The 18,566-nt window shown below is 32.3% G+C and overlaps 2 protein-coding genes across 6 annotated transcripts in view; one reads left to right on the forward strand and one right to left on the reverse strand.

Annotated features, from left to right (window-relative positions):
• The window catches only part of LOC114327073 (uncharacterized), a 31,423-nt gene extending 21,948 nt beyond the window's left edge, over positions 1 to 9,475 (forward strand). Inside the window, exon 3 of one of the 4 annotated variants that reach the window (XM_028275582.2) lies at positions 8,788 to 9,475. In XM_028275582.2, the coding sequence (XP_028131383.2) occupies positions 8,788 to 8,967 (180 nt within the window). In that variant the 3' untranslated portion in view covers positions 8,968 to 9,475. Of the gene's footprint in view, positions 1 to 8,500 lie in introns of all 4 variants that reach the window. The other 3 variants (XM_050654253.1, XM_050654252.1, XM_028275583.2) reach the window with 3 other exon arrangements.
• The window catches only part of LOC114327075 (uncharacterized), a 681,522-nt gene that overhangs the window by 434,363 nt on the left and 228,593 nt on the right, over positions 1 to 18,566 (reverse strand). The gene's annotated exons all lie outside the window — the stretch shown is intronic.

The following is an 18,566-nucleotide window of genomic DNA, read 5'->3' on the forward strand; positions in this document are numbered from 1 at the left end:
TAAAAAAGTGAAAATTTAGGATTGTATGTATCTTTTGCTTCTACATCATACAAAATTAAGAAAAAACATTTGTCAAAAAATTAAAAAAATATATCAGGGGGGGGGGGCAAGCCCCCTTATGACGTACGGGCATGAAATCAGAGTTATGCCTATTCCCAGTCCAGTAGAATACACGTGTAAAATTTCATAAAAATCTGTTGAGCGGTTCTCGAGTTATAAATGGTGTAACTAACATAACTCGACTTTCTTTTATATATGTATATAGATTTATTAACATTAATATTAATAGTACAACTTGGGCAATTTGAAAAAGGTGGTTTAAAAGGTTTTTTAAAATTTAATTTAAACTGTATTATTGCATTTTAACACGTTTGTAGAAAAAACAAGTTTATGTAGCGGTATAATATTTTCGCTAAGAATTTTTAGACATTCCCCTCGAGTGTAGACAACCAGTTCTACCTTTTACGGGTCATAGGTTTCATGGTTTCAGAAATTAACAAAAATATTGTATTTTATAAATTTATAACGTGTGTAGAAAAAATATTGTATGATATACGTGTTAAAACTACATTTTTAAGGCACTCTGTGAATTTCAGAATTCGCTTCGCTCATTCTGCAAGCTTTCACATGCATGCCTTAAAATTGTACTTTTAACACATATCATAAATAACTATTTTCTACAACCGTGTTAAAAATGCTACTTTAAGGCACTAGTGCTTTAAAATATTTTTAAGGCACTGCAGTTCGTATTGACCGTATAGGCAATTTTGATGTAATGTCAAAAAAATATAAAAATGGAATGTCAGTCAAGTTCAAGTAAAAGTTTTCGTAGATATTGTCCTGTAATTACGTTTGTAGAAAAAATATTGTATGATATGCGTGTTAAATTTTCGTATTGACCGTATAGACAATTTTGATGTAATGTCAAAAAAATATAAAAATGGAATGTCAGTCAAGTTCAAGTAAAAGTTTTTGTAGATATTGGGTGGAATGCATAAAACATAGTACCTGCTAATGCTTCAAGTATGTTCTATATTTTTAAAGATTTTACTATACTTGTAAAGCATTAAATACTTTGTAAGTGTAGTAAAACACTTACAAATCATTTGTAAGTGTAGTAACGCTTTGTAACTGTAGTAAAATCTTTAAAAATGTAGTACATACTTGAAGCATTAGCAGGTACAACGTTTTATGCATTCCACCCAATGTCCTGTAATTACGTTTGTAGAAGATATTGTATGATATGCGTGTTAAAATAGTTATTTTCCTAACTAGTGCGGAAAGTGATACTTTCCCGCACGCGACTGCCGTTGACCCGAACGACGCGATAGCGGAGTTCGGGCAAGCAGTCGAGTGTGGGAAAGACACTTTACGCATGAGTTAGGAACAATATTTTTTCTACGGCCTATGTTTGGAAAAAGTCACAACAAATAGAGTTACTTATATCAATTTTTATTTACTAGTAAATACAACAAAATATTTAGTGGAAAAAGAAGAACGTCTATTTATTGCTTCGTAATATTAAAGATAAATGAGCAATTCGCAGCATTCTGCAAATTTATAACGGATGCAAGCTGATCCTTGAATTGGCACTGTGTATGCTCCCTCAACCTGTGCTCGCTGTGATCACTCGACGTATATGTAGATGGTTCTAAAGAATCGATACTTAAAATTTTGTTACACACATCTCTTTTTTGCTTTTCAGAGTCTTCTAGGTAACCCTCTGCTACAGAAGTTGTTTTACAACCTCCTAGACGTTTTATATTTGTAATCGTTTCTCCAGAATCGGTTAGGAAGGTTGCTGATGAGCGTCTGTAGCTGTGTCCTGTGTAACGTTCAGGATTGGGTAGATGCAAAAAGGCTGCAATTTCGGAGGGGATTTTTCCAAATGTATTAATTCCTTTACTGTACATTTTCCTTTCTGGTATTTTATAAACAAACGCCGATTAGTTGTGGTTGAAGGTCGTAAACTGACGTATTCTCTGTATAGCTTCAAAAACATTCATTTAGCCCAGTCGGGATGACATTTGACCTTGCATTAGGATCTGCCCCAAATTTTATTTTTCTAATCTTTAGGGAGGGTCAATATTAGTACAAATTTAAAATCTCGACTGAATTCCACTGTTGCGTTAGCCGCCATCTTGATTTTAAACGAGAACTGTTTTTGCTCAATATCTCCGCCATTTTCAATTTTTTGACAAAAAGTATGGAAACTGAAATTGTTGAAAATACAATTTTATATAATTTCATTTATTATAATTTTTTTTCGTGCGGTCGATATTTTCCGAGTTATGAGGGGAAAATAGTGACAGTTGTAGCATAATTATTGAATTATTGAATTATCTCGTTTATTATTAGTTTTACAACAAATATTTACCTATACAAAAATGAAGAGAATTCAATTTTGTACAATTTTGATGCCGTTCATTTTTTTGATAAAATCAATATTTAAGGTAGTACGTATGTGGTAAAAGTGCGAGCGTAAGACCTGATTGATTTTGTAGCAATTGTTTTTGTTCAATATCTCCGCCATTTTCAACTTTTCGACAAAAAGTGTAAGAACTGGAATTGTTGCAATTACGATTTACTACAATTTTTCGAGAGAACCAGTGTCGGGTCTACAAGGGGGGGAAATGGGAAAATTCCCCCCAACAGGGTCCAAAATTAAAAAAAAAAATTGTTGGAACATCACGATATATTAGCTGACATAAAACTTAAAATATCGACAGACAAATTCAACCAATAAAACCCGCTATTTAATAAAATTAAGTGAACTTAATGTATATAATGGCTTTTTATGTCTTTTATATACTTAGTTTGGTTGATGTTTTATTGGAAGTTTCAAAAATTGTATAAAATATAATTCTCTTTATTTTTGATTATGTACAATTATGTCGTAAAGTTAATAATAAATGAGACAATTCAATAATTATGCTTCCCCTCCGCTTCCATTATTTTCCCCCTTAACTCGGAGAATATTGATCGTATAAAAAAATTGTGCCAAAGAAATTGTAGGAAATTGCATTTCCAACAATTTTCTTTCCCACCATTTATGTCGAAAAGTTGAAAATGGCGGAGATATTAAGCAACAACAGTTCTCATTTAAAATCAATATGGCGGCTAATGCAACCGCGGAATTCAGTCGAAATTTTAAATTTACACTACTATTGATCTCTCCGAAAGGATATAATTATAAAATTTGGGGCAGCTTGGATACAAAATTCAATTCAATAATTATGCTCCCCCCACCACTTTTTACTATTTTCCCATGTAACTCGGAAAATATCAACCGCATGAAAAAAAATGTTAAAAAGAAATTGTAGGAAATTATATTTTGAACAATTTTAGTTGAAAATGGCGTAGATACCTATTGAACAAAAACAATTGCTATAAAATCAATCCGGTCTTACGCTCGCGCCATTACCGCATACGTACTACCTTAAATTTTTATTTTAGCAAAAAAATGAAAGAGATCAAAATTGTGTAGAATTTAATTCTCTTCATTTTTGTACAGGTACATATTTGTTGTAAAACTAGTAATAAACGAGATAATTCAATAATTCAATAATTATGCTCCAACTGTCACTATTTTCCTCTCATAACTCGGAAAATATCGACCGCACGGAAAAAATTATAATAAATGAAATTATATAAAATCATATTTTCAACAATTTCAGTTTCTACACTTTTTGTCAAAAAATTGAAAATGGCGGAGATATTGAGCAAAAACGGTTTAAAATCAAGATGGCGGCTAACGCAACGGTGGAATTCAGTCGAGATTTTAAATTTATACTAATATTGACCCTCCCTAAAGATTAGAAAAATAAAATTTGGGTCAGCTCCTAATGCAAGGTTAGGCCTGTTATTCGTCTAACCCGACTGGACTAATTGTTTATTTCTTCTGAGACAACAAATGATCTCGCAGAGTTGTTTTTCGAGTCTGTAATTTTGACGATTATTAGATTCCCTTTGTCTTCAATATCGTCGAGAGTGATTTTCGTAAGTTCCGCTCTACAAGCCCCAGATAAACCAAAAATGGTAACTACTTTTATCATAAGATATAATAATATCTCGTTTGGTGCGTCTAACATAAAGGCTATATCTTCTTTACTAAAAACTTTTGCTTTTTGTGTTCGAAAACCAATATTTTGTTTTTTCAAAAAAGTTGTTAGTTTATAAAACTTACTTATATCAATATTGTGCTTTATTTTCATTAAACTTTTAATCATGGAATAGCGTGACCAAAGTGTGTTTGATTTAAGCACTTTGCTCAATTCTAAAAAGTATGCCAAAAATACTTCTTCTTTATAGCTCCTTACTTTCATGGATTCGCACCAGTTCACAAAATGGACAAATTGTTTTTGATGCCTCTCTTTGGATTTGGTAGGCAACAAATTTAAATTTGTTTCCGCGGCGGCTATCAAGACAGCTTCCGGGATCTCTTCGTCCGATGAATCCATGTAATTTTTTAAAAATTGCAGCGAAAACACACAAATGCATACGTTGTTTGACAAGGTTGTCAAAATCAAACTTTCAATAAAATTGGTTACTATGACGACGATAATGGTTTCAATGACGACGATATTCAAATCCTTGTGATTGTCCACTGATTTGATTTATGAATATTATGTCAAAATAAATCTATCTCAAAGAATTTTCGCGTTAATTTCATTAAAACATGAACACAATAAGATAAATTTGAAATAAATTAGTAAATAATATCTAAATATTAGTTTATTGCATATATTATAATATATTATAATGCCATATTACAAGGTATTCTACTTTCCCGCACTAGTGCGGGAAAGTGCAACTTTCGGAAACCAAATGCGTGCGGGAAAGTGGCTGTTTAGGCACGGCCGTAGAAAATAGTATATTGTGCAACAAGTGCAGAAAGGTACTAATTTCTCACGAGTTTGAAAAGTTGCGGTACGAGCGCAAGCGAGTGCCGCAATTCAAACGAGTGAGAAATTACCTTTCTGCACGTGTTTCACACTATACTTTTTCTACAAGCACAGTTTTTCCTAAATATAAAAATCACAATTTCCAAACGACGATTAATTATAATAGGTACCTATGTGATAAATTTTAAACTGTATTTAATTAATACCTACTAATCAATTTAAATTCCTTATACCTAAATAAATTGCACAGAAATCAGTTAAAAAATTAATGCACTGCCTTAATTTGTTTAAATTTAAACAATTATTACACATTATTGACATTATATTTATGCAGTCACGGATTTACACAAAACCTACTTCATTCGACGTCTCTTGCACAGGTTGCTAAATCCTTATTGGTTATTTGATAATTATAAAATGTTTAATAAGAATAAAATTGTAAAATAAAACAGTTGTAACATCCATAATTTAGTTTCTATGCTATAGTTAAATATAATAATTGTCTTATAGGTTATATATTTGTCCGCGGTAGTCCACGGATGTAAACAGAATATAACGTTACTCAGAATGAGGTAGTCAACTGTGCAGAAAAGAACTTTGCGGCACAGAAACGTCACTTTTCTGCACACTAATGTCAAATATCTTATACTGTGAGAAAATATTAAGTTTGCTAACATAAAACCGTGCAGAAAAGTGCACTTTGAATAGTGGTTGTAGAAAAAGTACATTTTTAAGGCACTCATGTGAATTGCAGAACTCGCTTCGCTCATTCTGCTAACTTTCACATGTGTGCCTTAAACGTGTACTTTTAACACTTATATCATAAATAACTATTAATTTACTTATATCTATTTATTAATGCTTCTTCGAAGAAAGGGGTTTGAAAAAATGATGCAATTAGTATCACTGTAATTATTTAATGAACCTTTTTTAATAGTATAGTATAGTTGATCCAAAAGATGGCATAACCCAGACATCCAAAGTGAAAGTTATCCTTCAACACCAAATTGTTCTATATGGTCCACACAATGTCCAGAAAAAAGTCACACCATTTTGAGCGGCGGGTTTGGGGGGGGAGAGGGGGGAGAAATCGGTAAATTCGTAGTTTTTTTAAGTTTGCCGCGAATATTTCTAAAACTATGCGGTTTAGCATGAACGACCTTCTATAAAAAATTGTTCTACATTAAATTTGAAATAAAAAAGGCCCTATGCATAATCTTTCTAAAATTAATGATTCCAAAGTTACGGAGGTAGTATAGTATAACTGGTCCAAAAAAAAGGCCTAACCCAAACATCCAAAGTAAAAGTTTTCCTCCAACACCAAAATGTTCTATATGGTCCACATATTGTTCAGTAAAAAGTTACACCATTTTGAGCGTCCGGTTTGGGAGGGAGATGGGAGAGAAACCGGCAAATTAGTAGTTTTTTTACGTTTTTCGTCAATATTTCTAAAACTATGCTTTAGCGTAAATAATGTTATATACAAAAATGTTCTACATTGAATTTAAAAAAAAATGTTCTATACATAATTGTTATAAATCAACGGTTTCAGAGTTACGGAGGGTGAAAAGTCGAGGTTTTCGATACTTTTTATATTTTTTGGGCAATATTTATGATATAACTATACCAAAAACCCAGACATCCAAAGTGAAAGTTATCCTCCAACACCAAATTGTTCTATATGGTCCACATAATGTTCATGTCCAAAAAAAAGGCCTAACCCAAACATCCAAAGTAAAAGTTTTCCTCCAACACCAAAATGTTCTATATGGTCCACATATTGTTCAGTAAAAAGTTACACCATTTTGAGCGTCCGGTTTGGGAGGGAGATGGGAGAGAAGCCGGCAAATTAGTAGTTTTTCGTCAATATTTCTAAAACTATGCTTTAGCGTAAACAATGTTATATACAAAAATGTTCTACATTGAATTTAAAAAAAAATGTTCTATACATAATTGTTATAAATCAACGGTTCCAGAGTTACGGAGGGTGAAAAGTCGAGGTTTTCGATACTTTTTATATTTTTTGGGCAATATTTATGATATAACTATACCAAAAACCCAGACATCCAAAGTGAAAGTTATCCTCCAACACCAAATTGTTCTATATGGTCCACATAATGTTCAGAAAAAAGTCACAGCATTTTGAGCGTCGGGTTTGGGGGGGGGGGGAGAGGGAGGAGAAATCGGTAAATATAAAAAGTATCGAAAACCTCCACTTTTCACCCTCCGTAACTCTGGAACCGTTGATTCTATAACAATTATGTATAGAACCTTTTTTGTTTTAAATTTTATGTAAAAAATTTTTCTATAGAACATTCCTTACGCTAAAGCATAGTTTTAGAAATATTGACGAAAAACCTAAAAAAACTACTAATTTACCGACTTCTCCCCCATCTCCCCCCCAAACCGGACGCCTTAAAATGGTGTAACTTTTTCCTTAACAATATGTGGACCATATAGAACAATTTGGTGTTGAAGGAAAACTTTTACTTTGGATGTCTGGGTTAGGCCTTTTTTTGGACCAATTATACTATACTACCTCCGTAACTTTGGAACCGTTCATTTTAGAAGGGTTATGCATAGGGCCTTTTTTATTTCAAATTTAATGTAGAACAATTTTGTGTAGAGGTTTGTTCATGCTAAACCGCTTAGTTTTAGAAATATTGACGAAAAACATAAAAAACTACGAATTTGCAGATTTCTCCCCCCTCTTCCCCCCCAAACCCGACGCTCAAAATGGTGTGACTTTTTTCTGAACATTATGTGGACCATATAGAACAATTTGGTGTTGGAGGATAATTTTCACTTTGGATGTCTGGGTTTGGGTCTAACTATACCATACTATAATAATAGGGGAGTCAATATAGAACGAAAAAGCTTATATTTTTCTAAAACTTTTTTTTGTTAGTGTATATACATATTAAAGTAAAAAGTTCTACTCACAGATTTTGTCGCTAATTGTTTAATAATTGTTTAAACAATAACAATTATTTTGCACAGATACTTTTAAAAAAATCGTTGAATTCGTCATTTTACTTTGATCAAACATGATTCTTTATTTAAATTCTTCGCATTTTTTATATCTGTTATCCGGCATTTTAGATTCCTTCTTCGTCCTTTATTCTAAGATATTCCGTTTTGTTAATGCTGATGGTGAGTATCCAATTTTTGTATTCTTGTGTTAACTTTAGAATCATATAATCCATGTCTTCTTTATCGTTTGCCATAATCACTTAATCGTCTGTGAAGGAAAGATTTGTTATGTATGTACTTCTTAATACTGTTATGTACCAAGTCCTATTCTCATTCCTATTAATTTTATCCTACGTTTATTTAATGGTTCCTGGATATACATTTTGAATAAAGTTGAGGACAACGTCAATCTTATCTTAAGCCTTTTATGACAAAAATGCGTTTGCTTTATAGGTATATTGCACGAAATCCAGCCCATTCTCGTGTTTGGTCTGAGATTTTTCCATTTAATATTACTCAGATTTTTACTAAACCATATTCTATTTCTTCTACACACCTCTCTATTGTATCTTCTGATTTTATTTTTCACTTTATCTTTTTATATAGTTCATTCTTTATTCCAGGTACAGCCGTAGACCAATGTTTATGCAGAGACGAACTCACTCAAATCTACAATCAACTCGTCGAAGCTAATGTCGAATTGAAGGAGGCCAACGATGAAATGATTCAGCTGGACTCCCATATGGAATACATGGACAATAGGGTCGAAGGCCAGAACGAAAATTTGGAAGAACTCGAAAGTGCACTTACCATGCTTCGTTACATCCAACTTCAAACTCTACAAGAGCTTTCCAGTCAAGACCAGATTCTCAATTGCATTGTCGTCACTGTTCAAAACATCGATGTCCAGGTTAAAAATGAAACAACACATGTCAACCAGCAGACAATTGATATTGGAGCACTCCAGCAGCTAACGAACGAGATTCAACAATGTAATAATGTTAATAGTTGCGTAGCCCCTACGACTACACCAGCCCCTACGACCACAACAGTCCCTACGATAACAACAGAAGATCTTTCTAATATATAATTATAAGTATAGATTTTAAGTAAGCTTGAGACGAAAAAAAAAACAAATGAAAGATCTTAAAAACAAATATGTTTTTTCAATCACCACCAATGTTGGACCCTAAATTTATCATCATCATTTTTAGTTATTCCATCCATCGTCGGATGTTAGCCTCCATCAGATTCATTTATCTTCGTTGTTTTTTGCAACTAGTATGATACAATTGATCCAAAAGATGGCATAACCCAGACATCCAAAGTGAAAGTTATCCTCCAACACCAAATTGTTCTATATAGTGCACATAATGTTCAGAAAAAAGTCACACCATTTTGAGCGTCGGGTTTGGGCAGCAGAGGGGGGAGAAATAGGTAAATTCGTAGTTTTTAAGTTTATCGTCAATATTTCTAAAACTATGCGGTTAAGCATGAACAACCTTCCATACAAAAATGTTTTACATTAAATTTGAAATAAAAAAGGCCCAATCCATAATCCTTCTAAAATGAACGGTTCCAAAGTTACGGAGGTAGTATCGTATAATTGGTCCAAAAAAAGGCCTAACCCAAATATCCAAAGTAAAAGTTTTCCTCTAACAAAAATTTGTTCTACATACAAAATACAAAATCATACAAAAAAGCTTCTATATTTAATTGTTATAAAATCAACGGTTCCAGAGTTACGAGTGGAGGTTTTCGATACTTTTTATATTTTTTGGGCAATTGATGATGATTTTGGGTGGTGAGGTTGACGTGTCTTCAACGGCTTATCACTACGTACCATCGGCCACTGAAATAGCAAATTTTATTTACAAAACACAATCCTGTAAAAAGAAAATTTCTTTCATCAGTAATAATATTATAAATTGCCCAAAAAATATAAAAAGTATCGAAAACCTCCACTTTTCAGCCTCCGTAACTCTGGAACCGTTGATTTTATAACAATTATGTATAGGGCCTTTTTTGTTTTATATAAACATTTTTGTATAGAACATTGTTTACGCTAAAGCATAGTTTTAGAAATATTGACGAAAAACGTAAAAAAACTACTAATTTACCGTCTTCTCCCCATCTCCCCTTCAAACCGGGCGCTCAAAATGGTGTAATTTTTACTGAACAGTATATGGACCATGTAGAAAAATTTGGTGTTGAAGAAAACTTTTACTTTTACTTTGGATATTTGGGTTAGGCCTTTATTGGATCAATTAAACTATACTACCTCCGTAACTTTGGAACCGTTCATTTTAGAAGGATTATGCATACAACCTTTTTCATTTCAAATTTAATGTAGAACATTTTTGTATAGAAGGTTGTTCATGCTAAACCGCATAGTTTTAGAAATATTGACGAAAAACCTAAAAAACTAAGAATTTACCGATTTATCCCCCTCTCCCCCCCAAACCGACGCTTAGAATGGTGTGACTTTTTTCTGAACATTATGTGGACCATATAGAATAATTTGGTGTTGGAGGGTAATTTTCACTTTTGATGTCTGGGTTTGGGTCTAGTCATACGTCATACCATATTAATCGTGACCAATTTGTGACCAGCCGAGTAGCCCCGAATGGGTATATTAAGTATTTCAATTATGCTTTAAAACTGTAGAATAAAATTAACATTAAAACCATTCGGTTTTTAAAGCACATTGAACGCCACCCGATTTGTATTTAACTCGCGCCTTGTTTAGCCTAGGCGCTCAGCGAGTTAAATATAATTCAGATTAATATTGAGATTCTGCGCGTGGAACCTGACGGCACAAACAAAAAATTATAGTGTGGCGGTTAATGTGTTAAGTAAACCTTAGCCGAGCCGCACACCAAAGAAACATGAAACGAAAAACATGAAACATGAAACGAAAAACATGTTTCATGAAACTAAAACACTGCTAAACAAATCTCAAAGTCCGCCTACCAATGAAACGAGTGTGGTTCATGCTCATGACACATTTTTATTTTCGGAGAGTTTCATAAATAGTCGAGGAAATAAAGCTGAAAAAATGGCAAAACCTCGCAATTTTTTCGTCCAGCATCGATTTGTACAAAAATTTGGGATTAGGCTCATTAGACCCTCTATATCATTTTCTATATTGAGCCGTTGTACGCTTTTGCTTTTTTAAGGGTAAAAACTACCCCTAACTTTAAAAAAATATAAAATAACATTTTAAACTTTAATATTGTCAACATTTGGTTCTTATTAGTTACATAATGATTGTTTTATGCTGTAAAATATACTATCATAATATTTCAACCCTTAAAACCAACCTTGTTAGAGCTATATATAAAAAATTTACTTATCATAAAAGAATAATTTCGGCTTGCATCGATTAATATAAAAATTTGGGATTAGCATCATCTCACCCTGTACTTCATATTCTATATCATGCTTAAAGGCGTTGATTATTCTTAGGGGTGTAAACTACCCCTTATTGCCAAAAATGTATAAAAACATTGTAAACTTTAATATGGGTAAAATTTGGTTTTGATTGGTTAAATAATGATTGTTTTATACTTTAGGATATAATATCATAATATTTAAACCCTTAAAAACCACCCTTAATAACATTACAGTTTTTATAAGTAGATATTTTAATAGATCTATACAGAAAAAAAAGTAGAATTAAAGAATTACAAAAACATTTATTTACACAAAATAACGAATTTACAAATATGTACAAATACAAATACAAATAGTTTTTTAGTCATCTTCCAGTATACGAACCGGTTCTGTGGTATTATACATACATTGAAAATTATCCATAAGGGGACTATCCGAACTTTTCGAAAAAAAAATTCGTTTTATAAACATAGCTCCTTCATTTTTGGCGATAAAAAGTTTTTTCAAAAATGAATTTGTAGGATTTTTGAAGACTTATAAGACTGTGTAAACTAAATTCCGTAAGGTCCCTTAGTTTTTAATTAGGGTGGGTTTAAAGGGCTTGAATAAGGGGGTGTTTGCTCGTAAATAGAGGTTTTAAACAGCTATATCTCGCTAACTATTCCCTGTAATGAAAATCTATGTACAACGGAATTTTAGTTATTAAAAAAGCTACAATTTAGTAGTTTATCAATTTTTTTGTATCTCCAGTATTTTCGAAGATATTTTGAAGTAAAAGATGAAAAATGGAAAATTCCAAAAAATTTATTTTTATTTAAACTCCAGTTTTTCTAAAATTAAGCCTTTTAAATAGGTCAAACTTCTTAAGTGTATTGATAATACAAACATAAAAGGAATTACAAAAAGGTGAAGACCAATTTTTAGTTAGGAGGGTAGTTAGGGGGTTGTTTTCACTGATTTTTTTCATAGAGAAAAGTACGCACCGATATTTTTTTGATCATAAGTCGCTTAATTTTCAGACTAGAAACTTTTTGTTATTTTTTTTTGAAAGGGCTAGCTGCATACTTAAAAAAAGGTTATTTAAGTTTTCCTCGAAAAATGCAAAGTTTTTCCGTTATTTTACTTGAATATTTACATATATAATTGTTACAATCTTTGTTATCACCTTTCTTGTGTATTGGCAATATTAAGCCCATTCTCCAATCTTCAGGCGTTGTTTCTTCCCTCCATGCTTGTCTATATATATCCAATAATACTAGTTTTCCACTATTTCCCATATATTTGATCATTTCCGATGTTATATTATCTCTTCCTGGTGCTTTCCCGTTCTTTAGACTCCTTATAGCTTCTTCTAACTCTTCTCTAGTTATATCTTCATTTATTACCTCTCTTTCTACATTCCATTCTTCCTCTTCCATTTCATCATCTTGATTATCTGCTTTCTGTTCTGTGTTTAGTAGATTCTTGAAGTATTCTTTCCATCTTTCCATTATCTCTTCCTCCTCGATCAGTATCTCCCCAGCTTCGTTTTTTATTGCACTTGCATTTATATCTACTTTTTCTTTTCTCAGATTTTTGAGTACTTTGTAGAATAGCTTCTGATTACCTTTATTATCTCTTTCCATTTTTTCTCCAAATTCTGTCCAACTTCTCTGTTTCTCGCTCATTACCATTTGTTTTACTATGTTTCTCTGTTCCTTGTAGCTTGTATAATTTGTTTCTGTTCTATTATTTAAATATTCTTTCCATATTTTCTTCTTTTTTCTTACTTGTTTTTAATTTCATTCGTCCACCAAGATGTTTGTTTCTTATTGTTGTCTTTATTGTAAGTCCCAAAGGCGTCCTTTGCTGCTTGTAATACGATATTTTTAAAGGTTTCCCATTTTGTTTCTAACGGCCTCTGTATAATTTCTTCTTGATATTTATTTATTTCTGGCGATACTATCTGTTGATATTTTTCTGCTATCTCTTTATTTTTTAGTTTGCAAGTCCTTTTTCTTATATGTCCTTTTTTCTTTTCTTTGAATGTCTCTGTTCTATTTTCTTCACTTCTGAATTTAGCTATCAGCAAGTAATGATCACTATGTATCTCATAGCTTTTCTTGACTGTAGCATCCCTTACTGAATTTCTATTATTTCTTTCTACCAATATATAGTCTATTATTGACTTTTGTCCTCTGCTCGGTTCTTCTCTAGTAATCTTATGAATATCTTTATGTTCAAAATAAGTATTTGTTATTATTAAATCATTGTTAATACAAAATTCCAGTAGTCTTTTCCCATTATTATTTCTTGTATTTTCACCGTGTTTTCCGATTACTGCTCCATATATATCGTCCTTTGTTCCAACTCGTCCATTGAAGTCTCCAGCATAACTATATTATTACTTAATTATTTTTTAGGCCACGTTAATTCATCGTCCATTAATATATTGGACAACAATACCAATGATGGAATTTCAGGTAGCGACTTTTCATCAACAACTTAAGAAGATGTTACTACTGGAGAGTCCAATAGGGAACTTGCATAAATTTTTAAATATTAAAATGATATTAAAAAACCTAAGGTAACACGATCTTAAAACGCTTGCATGCGAAAAAAAAAACAAATATTTTTAACCCGTACGCTAATTACGACGCTTTGAAAATGCTATAAAATTCAAATACCTTAGGAGGCTCTTGAACGTCCTTCTATTGGTTCGACGTCACGGGCCACGGTCAACCGGACCTAGCAGTCGGAAACAACGCGATTAGGGTAGGTATCACGGGTTTATTACATTTTATCGTCTTTAATGGAAAATTCCTAGGTATTATTTACGTTCATCTTATATATTGAAATAAGTAGTTCCCCAATCAGCTTAGTTTTAAACTGAAATTGATAAAGTTGAGTGCTACTTTGTAAAGAGTTTAAAACGCATAATATGACGGACGAGGGTTTTTCAAAAGGTCAATCTGACTAACTTACCTACCGTTGATGTCTTCATGGTGGCAACTTTATAAAAAGTAGTGAAAGCTATTCTATTGGAAAAATGCGAGTTGTCAAGGCAAATAAATAAGAGTTAATAATAAGCATGTTTAAACCGTTTATAACAATAGTTTGGTACCATTATATTATAGTACACGGTTTACCCCGTTGGTTTGATCTAACTACCTCTAATCGAAGGATTTCGTATATCCTGGAAAAGATTACGGTGTAATTTGCATTATAATAAAGACTATATTTTATTGTAATGTTTATTAGTACCTACTGGAGCCTTTCATTATTGTGTTCAAAGCCTTCTGAGAAAAGATTATGGTGATTAGCAGACGTATCGATAGAACGTGTATATAGCCAACAAAATCCTTCTTTACAAAGTTAATAATACGCATAAATAAGAAGAATCATTATTGTAATTTTACAAGTTAATATCTTTATCATCTCAGCTTATACTTACACCGCATCCCTCGGTAGACCGCAAGCTATAGTAGAAACCCGACTGTAGACCGCATACTATAGTAGCACCAATACTTTTTAGTTACTCTTACTTTATTGCTAAAAGTTTTGTTTATTTTTAAGTTACTTGTTTCTTCTTTGTTCTTCAACACAAGAAACGACAAAAGTAATTTCATAAAAAAGAACTTTTTGATACATGTCAACAGAGATAAAATGTTAATATTTTGCCTGTCACAGAAAAAATCATTTTTGCCACAGAGTAAAACAAGATACTTCAACTATATTATTTATCTATGGGCAAACTGCATTAAATGCAATAGCCCACCGAACGGGGAAACGATACGAGTTGCCTGTGACGTCAGAGCCCAGGTCTCGCTTTTGAAGTTGTTTGAGACGGAAATTTTAGGCGCGGAACTTTGACCACATGTTGTACGTACACTATTCATTGTTAAGACGTAATATTTTGAATATAACATTTTAAAACATAAATTAACAATTTTATGCAAAAACATTTTTTAGTGCAAGTTCCCTATTATAAATAGTTGAAAGACTGATAAGTTTGTACACACTTGAATGAATAAGGGAAAATGAAAATGTAGTATGTCAAAGTGTGTAAATAATTTTATTTCCTTAGCTGAGCGCTTTCGACATAAACGTCATCATCGGAGCTAATGCTAAAATAAAAAAAGAGATCTTGTAAGAACAAGAAGTACAAAACTCTTTTTTTACTTACGTCAAATACTAAAAAAGTACCGCTACATAGAGGTGTACAAAAGTGCATCTTAGGAATGTACATTTGATTTTTAAATTTTGAATGCTAGCTTAGTCCTCCGTACAACAGCAAACAGCAAAAAAACAGAAAGAAACGGCCACATACACGTTGCACAAAAAAACATATAAACTTTTTTCATGGTCCGGGTGTCGATATCACCCGTCCATCCTTGGCCTAGTAACAACAGCTGACTGACAAGGTCGGATATTCAAATCTGCCAAGGATGGACGGGTGATATCGACACCCGGACCATGAAAAAAGTTTATATGTTTTTTTGTGCAACGTGTATGTGGCCGTTTCTTTCTGTTTTTTTGCTGTTTGCTGTTGTACGGAGGACTAAGCTAGCATTCAAAATTTAAAAATCAAATGTACATTCCTAAGATGCACTTTTGTACACCTCTATGTAGCGGTACTTTTTTAGTATTTGACGTAAGTAAAAAAAGAGTTTTGTACTTCTTGTTCTTACAAGATCTCTTTTTTTATTTTAGCATTAGCTCCGATGATGACGTTTATGTCGAAAGTGCTCAGCTAAGGAAATAAAATTATTTACACACTTTGACATACTACATTTTCATTTTCCCTTATTCCCTATTATAGTCCATCAGTAAGTGACGGTAATTCATCAACATCATCCGAATCGCAGGTTCCCTTATCATCTCATATTAGCAATATATTAGATGGAGATAAAAAATATTCCACAGAAGTTAATAAGGATAAAAAACCAAGAAAACGTAAACGTGATAAATCTACCTGGAAAAAAAATTTGGCGAAAAAGTTAAAAAATCAAGGAAAAGCATACGTATCGTCTACCACTAACAAACCTATGAAAGAAAGAACTATGGGCCCTCCGTGCAAAAATACATGTAGGCTTAAATGATACTTAAGTATATCAAATGAAACAAGAGAACGGATTTTTCAAGAATATTGGGGACTTAAAGATAATAATAAACAGCGCGACTTTATATCCTCATGTGTTGTTTTATATCAAACCTAAATATCAGTACCATGTTCATGAAAATAAACGTCGAGATAATAATGCATTTTATTTCACGGCCAATGAGACTAGAATAAAGGTCTGCAAAACATTTTTGAAGTTATACTTCTTTACCGGCGATATGAGGGTGAATTTTTATATGTTAAAACCTATGATCCCGGCGCATGCGCATTATAACTTTGTTGTGTTTGGATGTTCAAATGACATGTCAAAAATTATTCAATATGGCGGCTGTGGCACAGCTGTAGTTAGATTATTTATGGTTGTTGCGTTTTAAAATTTGTGTGAAAAGAAACAACAAACACAAGTTAGCTAATAGTTATACTGCCTTTTTAAATAGTTTTCGTATACCTATATTTTTGGACTATTTTGGACAAGGAAAACTCATTCTAATTTGGTAAGTAGTTTTTATTACAATCATATTGTAATTATACATTTGGATTAGGTTGAAATACAGTAGAGCGTCGATTATCCGAACTAATTGGGGGACATAGGTGTTCTGAAAACGGATTTGTTCGGATAATCGAACTACAATATATTGATACATATTTATAGTCATATATTTATCCACATGTGAATAAAAGCCATATTTATATACCTACATATTTATTTATATCTTGATAATGACAACTAGCAACTAAACAAAAAAGTGCAGTCTTCGCAAAAACATAATTATTTTTCGATACAATTTTGAAGAAAATTGAAGATATTTTAAGCGTCAATTACTAACGCTTGCTCGGTATTCGAGTGCGGGACGCGGGAGTCGATAGTTCGAATAAGCGGTCGTTCGGTTGATCGACGTTCGGATAATCGACGCTCTACTGCACATTTATTTTCTCAAGAATGGGGATTTTAGAGAGAAATCCCAAATTAGGTCCGATTTTTATTTTTATATTATGATTTTTTGGCGTAGATTTATTTATCTAGTAGGTATGTAATGCTTTGATTTACATACTTAATTTGATTACCAAAAAAAGTTCTACCAATCTTCATCTAATATATTGTTTTCTTACTGCTATGTTATATTTTAATATTTTCTTCCACAAAATTTAAACTACATAATTTAATTATATTCAAAACAACTGTCAAACAGTAAAACGTTCAGTTACCCTATTTTTCCACATGACAAATAATGTGGAATTGAACGAGTGAGTCTAGGCTTCGATTACGAATCAAAGCGCCCCGAAATTCACGGGTTCGATTCCCGATGCAAGTTTTTATTTTTTTTATTCTTTTATGCATTTTATGATTGTAAGTATATTTGTTATATAATTTTTTTTTCCAGAAAATGCGTATTTAAAATTTTTGCCAACAATTATTATCGTTCAGAAATCATTTTTTCTTTGTGGCATTTTTCAATGTGTTTGTGTGCGTTTTATTCTTTTATTTTTTAAAATTTTTGGTATTGTCTTAAAAATCACGTAATATGTAGTAGAAGTATAACTTCTTACGTGCGTACAAAGTACACACACATTCTTTTTTAAATCTACGTTGAATATCACAGACAGACCAATTCGTACAGTTGTAGAAAAACGCACGGAAATTGGAATATTAGAAAATGATCGTAGAGGAAAAAACCACCTAAAACTTCATGACAACATAAGGGAAGAAATGAAACTCCACATAAATAGCATTCCTCGGATCGAAAGTCTTTATACAAGAAGTCGGTCTAATCGTGAGTACATAGAAAGTGGTCGCTTTGCTGATTTGTATTGCGATTATGTTGAGTAATGTAAACAAAAGAACATTCCTTATGGAAAGTATCTTATTTATCACCAAGTTTTTAACAACAACTTTCATATTTCTTTCTTCACTCCTAAAAAGGACCAACGTTCGTTGTGTTTTTCCTATGATAATGCCTCAGACATAGTCCATTTTTCACGGTTTTTGCTCTAAATTTTAAAGAACCGCTTGGTTTGACATGAAATTTGGCATACGTATAGCTTACATGTCAAAGAAAAAAAAAGTGATATTGTGCCGATGTGTGCTTTTGCCCTAGAGGTGACTTTCACCCCCTCTTGGGGGTGAAAAAATATATGTCCAAAATAAGTCCGGAAATGGGTAAACTGACTAATTTTAAGTAACTTTTGTTCTA

Source organism: Diabrotica virgifera, chromosome 6 (assembly GCF_917563875.1).
Source record: "Diabrotica virgifera virgifera chromosome 6, PGI_DIABVI_V3a".
Lineage (NCBI taxonomy): Eukaryota > Metazoa > Arthropoda > Insecta > Coleoptera > Chrysomelidae > Diabrotica > Diabrotica virgifera.